Here is a 12,493-nt window from a genome sequence, read left to right on the forward strand (position 1 = left end):
GTTTCTCCCTCCCAGAAGCCTTTGGTTTGTATCAACATGGCGGCGCCCGGGAGGCATGTAGGACATTACATCCAGAGAAACGGACGGTTTTTGACTAATAACTTGGAGCAGCTGTTTAGTCACAGGTAGTAAATATCCACTGCTGTGTTTTGAACCAGACTGTCATGCATTCAGTGTTTGTATCAGTTTATTTATCTGCTGTGCGGGTCTAAAAGCTGCAGCTAGCATCGTTTGACAGGAGGTCATGAAGCTAATTCATCTGTGCAGCTCAGCACAGGGTATATGTGGTGGCATGTAAACGTTAGGTTACCCTTAATGTTTCCTACAGTTTGTCTGTAGTTACGGGTTGAACACGGGAGTATTAATTTTCTACTAAAGGACAAATGACTGATAATTCAACTTTTTAACATTAATTATTCGTCTACAGCCTTCATGTCTGTCTTTGTATTTTCTTGTCTTGATTCCCCCAACACTTGGACTTAACCCTTTAACAACTTAATCTACCTGGACAATGGATACTGTTTGTGCAATAAGAGTTTATTTTAAATAATATAGCCTATCAGAGGACTGTAAATCTGTAAAAGTTGTCTTTTGTGAAATGTAACTCAACACATCTTCCTTTGAGCTCAATAATGTTCCTTTTTTTCCTAGGAGTTTTGGTTGGACTCCATCTCTGCGACAACAGGCTGCAGAGGCTCATAAAGGTACGTTGGAAGAACGCTGTGGTCATGATTACAACATTTGGCAAAATCCAAAAGTCAGAAAAAAGACTTCAAGATAAACATGCAAAGCCCTGTCATTCTCCTGTCAAAGCTTCATTTAAGATGTGTATTCAGAATATAACAGGATGTTTAGGCTGGTGAACAAATCCCACAAAAAGATCAAAACCTAGAATAAACAAGTCCTACTAAGTCTTTGTCTGTAGCTAAAACTGTTAAAGCGATCGATCTCTATCGTTCCAGAATCTGTTAAAAACACCAGTGAAACCCGTTCTTACACTGGGTGACATGTTCCGTCATCACCATGATGACTGTAGTTTATTTTGAATCAATGCCACTTAACTCTGTGCTGCTGTTTCCATGCTCCTAGATGTGTATTTATCCGCTGCTAAAAATAGTACTCGATTAACACACCATCTTCTGTTTCAGTAATATATAAGATTTGAATTACATAAACTACAAAAATACAATTATATATTTTTGCCCGATTTTAAAGAACTGTAAGAGAGGAACTAAACCTGGTTTTGGTGTGTTGTGGTATTTGTTGATGATAACTAAATGCAGAATAATTCAGTGGCACATGAGACAATTTCGATTTTAGATAAATGATCTCCTTTTACTAAGACTTGACCCAATCACCTTCTAGGGCTGCTGTTTACAATCTTTATAATGTCATGTACATAAAAGGTGTACCTCTTCCTCTATGATGTTGCAGAATCTACAGAGACTATTGTCATCCCCAGGAAGAAAACATGGTATGTACCATATCACTATTACATGAAGGTTTTAGGTGTCATACACTGCAGGCAGCATGGAACACAGCATACTCATGTTCAAATTAAGTTTGCAAGTATTTATCTTGACATAAATTGTCCCAAAAACCAAATTCTCAATCAGTGATTTTTATCAAACAGGAGCAAAGAGGCTGTGCTGGAGGCTCTGGCTTCGACTGCCAGCAGGGTGAGAGCTCTCCCACTTATTATACATCACTGTGTCTATAAAGATGTTTATTGCTTCATATGCTAACTTATTGTGTCTGTTGTCATCACTAGGATCCCACAGCGTACAACTACCAGTTCCAGGATGACCCTTACCTCTCTCCCAGGACCTCTAATGAGTTTGTACGTCAAAACATACAACATTCCACATCTTTACCTTGCTGCCTTTTTTGAATTTTCATTCTTAAATCAGCCATTTGTCATATATTCACTTATTTAGTGTAGTGGATTATTTTACTTAAACCACCAGTTCAAAATTATTTATTTGATTTAATTCATTTTAGTCATTTTGGAATAGCTGTTCATTTTGGCGGTCTTCTAATGGAAAGTCAATCTCAGATCTCAGAATCACACTTTTCTTCACTTTCCCTTAATTTTTCAGCACTATCAATTTACTTGATGTTGTAACTTCTTCAAATTCATCTGCAATCAAATGTAATGATTATTTTTAGCCTGAATTCACCTGAAACAAAATAATAAAAAGAGGCTTCATCACAGCACAAAATGCACAGGTGTTATAATATCATTTAAATTATATCTTCTGGGTTTTGTTGTGTTATAGTTCATAACATGAATGAAAATAACCCTGTCGAGACATTTAAAGAATCCATTCATCATGTCACTGTTTGAAATTAAAGTAAAGACCGTCCTCTGTTGTGTGTCGGCCATAATAAACAGCAGTTGTACAATCTGTGACACATTTTCTAACTGATGTATCGTTCTCTTTCTCTCTCTCTGCAGAAGTTGTACTCTCTCTCTCAGGAGTCTGGCAGGTCTGCAGCCAAATACTTTGTCAACAGTAACCCCAAGTTCTTCACTAAAGACTTTGCTGAACCACATATACCAGTAAGAAAGTTTCTATACTACGACTAGTTACTGCATAGGTCCAGATGCCAAATAACATAACTGTGTGTGTGTGCGCAGTGTCTGATGCCAGAGACAGTGTCGCTGCGTCTCGAGGAGGTGAGCGAGGAGGCACTGAAGGAACGAATCAGCCTGAGGAAAGTTTCAGCAGCTGTTGACATGTACGACCAGCTACTTCAAGCTGGTGAGCACACACACACACACACACACACACACACACACACACACACACACACACACACACACACACACACACACACACACACACACACACACACACACACACACACACACACACACACACACACCTTCTCTCTTACCTCTAACCTAACTGTGTGTCTTCATTGTATCTTACAGGTACGGCAGTCTCCATGGAAACAACCCATGAGCTGTTAGATCTTGTCTGCATTTACTGTGACAGAGACCCTGTCCAGGAGGGGGCACCACAGACAGAGGAAGCGGTGAGTCATCTCTGATCAGAATCTCTGCATTAAGGTTGGCATGATAAACTTCAACAACACAGTATGTATTGTATCATATTAATAACAAAATACATCCGTCAGCTATGATCGTAAGATGCTAGATCAGATTGAGGTCTGATCAAGTCAGCACCCTGAACTAGTTTTCATGCTCCTCAAACCATTCTTGAACAAATTGTTTAGTGTTGCAGGGCACATTATTCAGCTGAAAGAGGCCACTACCATCAGGGTCACCATGAAGGGGCGGACTTGGCTTGTAACAATTATTATGTAGGCTAGGTCTTGTCAAAGTAATATCCGCATGAATACGAGATCCCAAGGTTTCCCAGCAGAACATTTCTCAGACCATCACACTGCCCCAGCCATCTTCCCATAGAGAATCTTGCTGCCATCTTTTCTCCAGGTGAACAATGCACATGTTATGCACAAAAAGAAAACGTGATTCATCAGAGCTGCTTCCATTGCCCTGTAGTTGGTGATGACCACTGGATCTCAGGAACAACCAACAACAGATGTGCTGACCCAATCCTCCCACAATTTGCTCAATCTGGCCTTTGTCAAAATCATTCAGATCTGTACATTTTTCATTTAATATATCCCACCCATTATGACAGATGCCATTGTAACATGGTAACAGGTGCTATTCACTTACCCTATCAGTAGTTTTTAACATCCTCAATGTTTAATTGTTTATCCTTGTTTGTTCATCAGGAGGGAGGAGAAGAGTTGAAGAGGAGGAGATCTAAGATCCGTCAGACTTTAGACTCCCTCAAGTCGACCTGGAAAGAAAACAACAACGCAGAGAGAATCTTTAGCGTGCTGCCAGAGAGAGACACACGGTGTTACTCTGCTCTGATCAGAGGAATGGTGAAGGTGTGTGCAGGCTCATTACTGCTGTTAGTAGTGGTTGTGTGGCCTGTTCATTCTGATGTGAAGGATAGGCTCACACCAGCTACAGTTATATAGTAGATTGATTGTTTATCTGTGTCTGTCTCTCCACAGCATGGAGCCTATGCAAAGGCCTTCAGCATGTACACCGACTTGCTCAATGAGAAACTGACAGGTGAGTTATTAAATGCAAATTATGTGGAGAAAAGAGCCCATTAGCCACAGGATACAAACTCCATTTTAGGACAATATTTGGACTTTGAAATATATAGTTTGAATATTGAATTCTGAAATCAGTTTCCACCGTTATTTAAACGTCTGGTCAGCGCAACACTCTGTGTAGGTCATTTAATTCTAAAAATATGTTAATCAAAGAGGGGCCACACACAGATGCAGCAGCTGAGTGCTCCCTGAAACATCTTCATTATTGCTGTACTTTATATTTTTAGAAATTAGATTTTATTTAATTGAAAAAACATTATGTTGGTTTTGAGCTCTGACCTCTTCTGTTGTGATCCCACGTGACCTGACTCATGACTGAATCTGACTAAAGAAAAACACAATTTTATTTAATCAGGCCTACAATTGATTTTGAGCATTATTGTTGATCCCTGTTTTGTATTGGAAGCAGGCGACTAATGAACCCACCCTTTGTCTCCAGCTGACGTCCACATCTTCAACGCACTGATCTCAGTGGCTCCAAGTGTCAGAGAAAAATACACTGAGAGATGGGACCTGATCGAAGTGAGACCCTTTACACTGTTGTCCTCCATATTACACAGCTTTGTACTGATGTTAAGGACACAAAGAAAATATGATTTTTTTTAACGTCAGAAATAATGTCATAGCATATACTTTACACTGTTGATTTAAAAGTGTAATCATTTGTTATTGGTAAGTTAAAACATATCGTTATGGATTCAAAAACTGTACAATAATTCACAAATAACGTAAAATGCAGCAAACAGTTCAGTTGCAGGAAATATGAATTTTATCTTTAAAATACACATAAAATCTCTAATTTTATCATTTAATACAATTTGTATAGATTTTGAAACTTCATTTGAAACATTAAAAATTCTGTCTGAGTAACATTTAGAGTATAGGACAAGATGTTGAATATCCCTTGTAGTTTAAAGGTTTTCTGCACAATTCAAGTAACCAACTACCAGTAGATGTAAGGAGCTGTTAGCGGCCACCAGCAGATGTTAGGGACATAACTTCAGTTCTGCACCTTAGCTTCATCAAGTGTTTTGGTCAAACTTGAGGCTACGCTGAGGCTAAAGGTAATTCTGACTGGCTACTGGCTTGTATGGCAGTTCTATGAAAGCCATCTGGCCGCTCAGATCAGACATTATAACCTATATTCCTTTTTTTTAACTAAAACACTGTCCCATTATAGAACATAAGACAAGATGGAGAAAATCCCTTGTACCTTCTGCCGCACTAATTAATGCCTACCACCAGTTAATGTTATCGTATGTTAGTGACCACCAGCGGATGTTGGGGACAAATCTTGAGTTGTGTACTGAAGATAACGACAAATTAATTCATGAGTCATGCCTAATAAATGTGTTTTATGAGGTCACGTTGAACTTTAACCATCAAAATCGAAAAAGTTCATCCTTGAATGCAAGTCATCATTTATACCAAATTTTAGAGGGTTAGGGGTTAGTGTTCACAAGATTTTGATGTACAAACAAACTGAAAACATGATTTGTCGAGCTGTCGCGACCACAGATACATGAGACAATTATTATTTCACACTTAAGAAATTATTAAAACTCTTCCTCATTGTTTGACACATCATAAGAATTCATTTCTCAGCTGTATTTGGATTTGTATTGTAGACAGAATGTGAAGTATTGTGTTTGGTTGCTAATTCATTTTTATTTAAGTATCAATGTCGTAATTTATTTAACATTTTGGCTCCATATATATATATATATATATATATTGAAAATTCAGATGCTGTGACTCTGACAAGAACTTCATATCAGTGCCATCTTTGTGTGCATTAAGGGAAATACTTTTATACTTTTTACTTTTATACACAGTTAAGACTTTGTGTGTTTGTGTGCAGGAGTTGTTGACCCAGATGAGTCAACATAAAGTTCAGCCCAACCTGCTGACGTTCAACAGTGTCCTCAAAGCACTGAGACGCTGCGGCTCTTTGGCCAAAATGAAATCTTTACAATCTCTGAATGAGATGAAGGCTTTGGGAATAGGTAACTATTATAGCGCACAATTGTTACCGAGTTTTATTGGCAGCTTTTTCCTGTTTATCTTCACATGTTTGCATGTGTGTGTTTTCAGCTCCAAGCCTGGCCTCCTTCGACCACATCCTGGCTATCTTTTACAAAGCAGGTGAGTTTAGATGGATAGATAAACTTTATTGTCTGTCCCAAGTGACAGAAATTCTCCTTTTTACAGGCTCAACAAATAATTCACAATTGACAACACACAGATTCAAATTTACATTTAAAATACACAGCACACATCTAAACCAACTTCTAAAATAGGCACATAACTACACTTCAACAGTCTCTGCCGCTGTTAACTGTATGTTATGTACGTTGTCTTGTTTTCTGTGGATTTGTTTCTTTCCAGCCTCCTCTGGTCAGAACACTACTAGCATTTTGCAGGAAATCGTGTCAGAGCTGAACGGAAGCAGTTTCACTTGCCAGGACCCTGGCGATGGTATGTTGCAGTTTTTCCTCAGTTTTTCCATTTTTTATTGAAGTTTATATACTTTAATGTCTGTGTTCTCTGAAATGAAAGCATAGAATATATCAACCATTATTAAAAAGAGAAATGATGGAAAATGGTTTTAAATTAATGTAGTTAAAGTTTTTGACTCATCCAGTAGCTGAACACACTTGTGACGTTCTTTCTACAATACAAATCAATCCCTGCTCTGAAAGATCATCCCAGCACCTTTGCTGAAGTTCAAAATTTTTTTCTGCATGTCTAGTTTTGCTTTGTTTTCACATCAGTCCAGAGGGCAAATTCGGGTATTGTAGAATTAAATGAATTGTACTCACAAAAACCTTTGGAATCGTTGAGACGCTTGCCTCCGCTGGCAGTACGACAGCAGTGACCACAAAGTAATCTTATGAGGCAACTTTTTTGTGTTATTCTGGTACTTTTCTAAGAGTCTGGAGACTGTGCTGCTCTTTATCATGGGAGGCCTAGACTAGTCTAGTTTTCTGTTTTGTCTCACGATTGTGACAGCCATAGAGTAGTTATATTGTCCCAATAATTCATCATCAGGGGGCAGCAGTGCAGGTCGTCCACTAACCAGAAGGTCGTGGCCCCTAACGATGGCAGCAGTGTAGGAGTGATGTGTGATGGAAACCACTCTAAGAACTGTATGCATGTTTGTGTGTGAATGGGTGAATGTGAGTTTTAGTGTAAAGGAATTTTTAAATGGCCGTTAAGACTAGAAAAGAGCTCTGTAAGCACTGTCTGTTCACCATCAGAGGGCGTAGTAACACAGTTTGTTCCATCCTTGCCTTTTGTAGAAAGTTTTTTGAAAGTGATGAATACAAGTTGGTTCAGTTCCTGTTGGTAATGTTTACGTCAGCGTCTAATGCTTCATTTACTGTCATTGCTCCAAGAAAGCTGCAACTAATGTAAATCATTTTCATCAACTATCTTTTTTGTGACCTAAACTAATTTTTTTTTATAAACTTTTTGTAGTTTACCACTTTCCTTTGTACCATTTAAGGTCATTCTGGACTAGTGCTGATGACATTTTAATAAAAACATGGAAAATTTAACTGGTGCTTTTGTTAAGAAGAGACATATAAAACACTATGTGGTTCTTAACACAGATTTATTATCTCTTCTTTCTCTTTCCAGTTCTGTTCTTCACCAGTGCAATGAAAATAGTAAGTCTTGTTTTATTACTTCTTTGTATAAATATTTATCTGTAATGTGTTCCTGCAAACTCCTCAAATTAAGTTTTCAAGTACTTGAGTTTCTTTTCTAGGTTTATACAGGGTTTACTGTCAAAACCTTTTTAGCTATATACAATTAGATATAGCCTGGATTTTAATGGTTATCCTAAATTTCATTTCATTTACCTGACCTGTTTTTCTCTCTGTATACATCTTTGTCCTAACAGTGTCTGGACACTAAAGATCTGGAGCTGGCTTATAAAGTACAGAGTCTAGTAGAAGTAGGGGAGAACTGGAGGCTGCTGGGAGAGCCTTTCCAACAGAGTATTTACTAGTGAGTAAAAACCTTCCACCAACGTAAAACACAAATCCTGCACCCCCTACATCCTGACATCTAGTGATTATGTTCAGTAAATTATTATTGCACATTATTAAGCCACATTATTAAAAACCTAACTCAACTGTGTTACAAATCCATTGGATGAATGAACATAGTAATTAAAAAACAACACTCTGATGTAACTGGACCTCTCCTCCTCTCTCCTCTCCAGCGGTCGCTTCTTCAGCCTGCTGTGCGGGATGGAGCACATCGATGTCGTGCTGAAGTGGTACAAACAGCTCATTCCCTCGGTCAGTACATAACGCACATTTCTCTCCCTGATACATTAAGTGACTCTCGACCAGATAATATTTTACAGGATGAATCAATAATACATTTTAAAGATATTATAGGCTGTTGTTGGGACTTGACTGTGTACCGAACCCCCTATTATTACATCAGGATGTTAATCTTTTATTTAGTGGGGTCACTATCATCTGTTATGCAAAGTTATGCATAATTCAGTTCCTGTCTTCAATTCAAGATCACCCCAGTGGGCTTTCATTTTTTGCAATTCATGGCTAATGTACTAATCTGTTTCCTGTGTATATATATTCTCACACTGTATACATAAATTCTATCCCATTTTACGTGTTGTCGCTAATTATCTTTTGGACTTAAACATTCACTTAATTCAACTTGTGTTTTTTATTCCCCTGGAGAAAATAAAGTAGATACTTAAGTCAAACTTAACATTGTTTTTTTTTCTCTGATTGTAGTTGTACTACCCGAACATTCAGGGACTTAAAGACCTGCTGCAGGCTCTGGACACAGAGAGTCGCCTCGATTTGCTGCCTCAGATATGGAAAGGTGAGTTTAAAGCTTAAGTTTCACTTAAAGAAATCTAAGAAGTTTATTCTATCTCTATTTTCTAAAACTGCTGCTCTCTCCATTCCCTTTCCAGACATCCGGTCTCTGGGTCATGATAATAAGTCAGATCTGGTGGAGGAGGTGCTCATGCTGATGGCCAGAGAGAAGCACAGTCCTGAGGTCAGTGAGAGGAACAGAGTGGATATGTTTGTCTAATTTTGTTGTTTTGTTCAAAGCAGACAACTGTCACAGTGTGGTGTATCCTCTGGTCTGCAGGTTCAGGAGTCGTTTGCAGCGTGCGCTCTGGTTATAAAGGGTGTGTTTGCTGGCGACAGGGGGAGGCTCACTCTGGAGTGGAGCACCTCCTCGCTCACACACATCACCTCCTTGCTGCTGCGAGCCAACATGACCCAACAGGCCTGGTGAGAGAGACGGCTTGTGTGTGTGTCCATTTACAGAAGAGCTTGTACTTAAATGACTTGACAGATGCCCTCTGTCTAAATTTCTGTTAAAAATGTCTTAACTTATTCCCTCTATCATTCTCTCTGCAGGGAGATGCTGCAGCTCTTCAAATCCAAGAACAGAGTTCCTGCGTGAGTCTCCAAACTACAACCAAACACAAATCAATTTTAATATGCATAGACATAGGAAGTATTTGTGACGTCTTCATCATTTCACCTAAACAGAAAACATCCCTGGTGTCTCACTTGAAAAAATACCACCTGGTGAAAGTTAGAATGATATTCTCTAGCTGGTAATTACACATTGTAAACCTGGAATCCTTCTGTTTATTTGGCTCCAATATCTCTAACATGTCATCACAGCATGTTGGAGCTGTCAAAACAACAGTAATTATGTTAGCAGTAAAAATAATACAGATGCAATTAGACAGACTCATACAGTCAGTCCCATGTTTCTAAAAAACTGACGATGTAATCCATTTTTTATTGTCATGAATTTGGCTTAAAACTTCATGATGATTGAGCAGCTTGTGATCGTGTGTTTCCTGCTGTGTCATTTTCCAGTGAGAACCTGTTGAATCACTTCCTGTTGGTGTGTCAAAGCAGTGACTCTCCCCAGAGAGCAGTGGACCTGGTTCAGCTGTCGGCCGCCTTCTGTCTGCCAGCCACAGCAGAGATGGCAAAGCGAACCCTGGCTGAGTTTAATCTGACAGAGGAGCAAAGGTGAGGAAAGGAGAGTTGTACGACTGCAGCAGGAAAAGTGTAGTCTGAGATTAGAGAGGAAATGGTATGAACATTTTCTATCATGATTATAGTGATCAAAATTATCACGGTTATCAGTATTATTGCTGTAGTGTTAAAATGTGCTGTAAATGTTCAAACATTTCTGAAACACAAGCTATTTCGGCAGGTTTGTATTGACATAATATAAATTATCAATAAAAATGAAGATAGTATTTTCATTATTTAACGAAGGTCCATAACCCGAATGTCAGAGGTGGGACAAAATATCAGCGTTTGTTAAACGCACCCGATGTTGGTATTTGTTAGCAATGACCAGAGATTACTTACAGTTCTCCTGCTGTTAAAGCCCCCACCTGCCTGCTGCTCCATCTGCCAAGTTTTTATAACACACAACAAATGTAGCGCTTGCTGAACCTGCATTTTTTTGACAGTGCTGCAAAAAATATATGAATTAATAATAAAATCAATAGTGATAACCCCACATGAATGCACTAAGGCTTGTGTGGTGAAAAACTGAATATAGGCCTAGTCTGTACTGTATCAGGGTGGCCCTGCTGGCCCCCCTTTAGCAGCGCCCCTGCATCCAGGCACATTACTCGACGCTGGTCAACAAGAGACTCTGCTCCTCTGCTCTTTTCTAATCACACACACACGTAGAACTGATCTTTACTAAAACCTGCTGAATTCATATTTATGTGCCTGGATAAACGGGGTTGGGCCTCTTCTAGAACAAAGAAGTTAGAACATAGGGTTGTGTCATAATCTGCAGGAGTGTGTGTGTGTGTGTGAGTGATTGTGTGTGTGCTCATCTCTGTCGCAAAATGACGATTACATATAGTTAGAGATCATGAATCCAGATTGTTCTGGTCACTGTAACCCTGATGTCCTGGCTGTGCACGTCTCGTGGGTGGCAGATGAAGTATGTGCGCACAAAATGTTGGACTTGTAAACAATGTGTTTAAATACGTGTCTCATACACTCTAGATTACAAATCAAACAAACACAAACTAAACTTCATAAACCCACATAACAAATCCACGCTGCATGCTGCGCCAGCGTGCCTGTGTGTGGGTCATAGTTGCTGTGTGGTTATCATGGTTATGTTGATCATTTCAATTTCCCACGGTAATACTAACCAGTAATTTGACTGTGGTTAATCATAAAACCGTTTCATCCCTATCTCAGATGATCACTAAGAAATATGAGTGTAACTAAAATGTGGAGAAGAGTAATAGTGGTATGAAATCTATCTACACTTAAATAGCAGGTGTCATTAAAGAAGTAGTTGTTAAGTTTTCATATATTTATTTTCATCTGTAGCACCCTTGGAGCAATCAATGTAATTTTGCAACCCCTTGGATGAGTTTGAACAAAAAATTCATTCCTTACACAAAGCTGTTGCGTTGTTCATTATCTGAAGTAGAGCTTATATTCCAGCATGTCAATCTGTCTGTCAGTCCTATTCTAGTGAATGAGTTATTTCAAGAGAATTTCTTCAAATTTGGTGTAAAAATTCATTTGTATTCATAGATGAATTGATCAGAATTTAGAGGTTAAAGTTCACTTTACTGTGACCTCACGTCTGTTACTTCCTGTAAACATGACATCGCAGGAATGCCTTGAATGAATTTGTTCACATCAGGTAGAAACATGATCGGATTAGAATTTGGGGGTCTAAGGTCAAAGTTCACTATGACCCCACAAAATAAGTGTCTGGCCATAACCGATTTGTGCTTTTTATGACATGTTTTCAGTCGAGTATCTTAGAGAGAGAGAGTCTGATGTACCTCCACAGGTTTCATCAAAATTACCATCTGTGGTGTCCTGAGGTGAACGATGTGATGAAAGAGAGAAATTAACATGGACCAAAGAGACAAAAAAAAAAGAAGAGCAGTTCTTCCTTTAGAAATTAAGCTGATTTTAGCATCAAGACTCATCTGTTTAGACTCAGAGAATCATGTAAGATAAGTGAATTAGATTCTTAGTTTCATTGGTGGTGAATGCGATGAGATGTGTTTTATCATTTATGTAATGTACTGAATCCCCCTTTTCCCTGACTTATCTTGTTTCTCTGTCTCATCCAGAGCTGTTTTATCTGAACTGGAGTCTGCAGCAGAGACCTCTGACTGAAGGAGAGAACATTGGCGGAATTGCTTTGAAACCAGTAACTAAATCCGACAATATGACACATCTATAGACTGTACTTATTTGTGTTTGTGTAATAAAATATATGTACAATTCAATCTAAA

The 12,493-nt window shown here is 38.7% G+C and overlaps 1 protein-coding gene across 1 annotated transcript; it reads left to right on the forward strand.

Moving 5' to 3' along the window:
* The first annotated feature begins 16 nt into the window (after positions 1 to 16).
* On the forward strand, positions 17 to 12,493 carry ptcd3 (pentatricopeptide repeat domain 3). The gene is made up of 23 exons (XM_035162153.1): positions 17 to 125; positions 652 to 704; positions 1,435 to 1,474; positions 1,634 to 1,679; positions 1,772 to 1,840; positions 2,459 to 2,563; positions 2,642 to 2,765; positions 2,939 to 3,042; positions 3,772 to 3,933; positions 4,063 to 4,123; positions 4,610 to 4,692; positions 6,032 to 6,176; positions 6,265 to 6,315; positions 6,559 to 6,648; positions 7,813 to 7,841; positions 8,078 to 8,184; positions 8,402 to 8,480; positions 8,949 to 9,039; positions 9,134 to 9,219; positions 9,316 to 9,461; positions 9,591 to 9,632; positions 10,065 to 10,223; positions 12,329 to 12,493. The coding sequence occupies exons 1-23, from the start codon at positions 37 to 39 to the stop codon at positions 12,372 to 12,374; spliced, it is 2,007 nt and encodes a 668-aa protein (XP_035018044.1). The 5' UTR covers positions 17 to 36; the 3' UTR covers positions 12,375 to 12,493.

The sequence above is a fragment of the Hippoglossus stenolepis genome, chromosome 7 (assembly GCF_022539355.2).
Source record: "Hippoglossus stenolepis isolate QCI-W04-F060 chromosome 7, HSTE1.2, whole genome shotgun sequence".
In the NCBI taxonomy this organism is placed as follows: Eukaryota; Metazoa; Chordata; class Actinopteri; order Pleuronectiformes; family Pleuronectidae; genus Hippoglossus; species Hippoglossus stenolepis.

Bases quoted from the DNA above. Each gene is read 5' to 3' on its own strand.
- ptcd3 (XM_035162153.1), top strand. From the start codon at position 37: ATGGCGGCGCCCGGGAGGCATGTAGGACATTACATCCAGAGAAACGGA. The intron at 2,564-2,641 runs GTAAGAAAGTTT...GTGTGTGCGCAG, and splicing joins TTGCTGAACCACATATACCA to TGTCTGATGCCAGAGACAGT. The intron at 3,043-3,771 runs GTGAGTCATCTC...TTTGTTCATCAG, and splicing joins CACCACAGACAGAGGAAGCG to GAGGGAGGAGAAGAGTTGAA.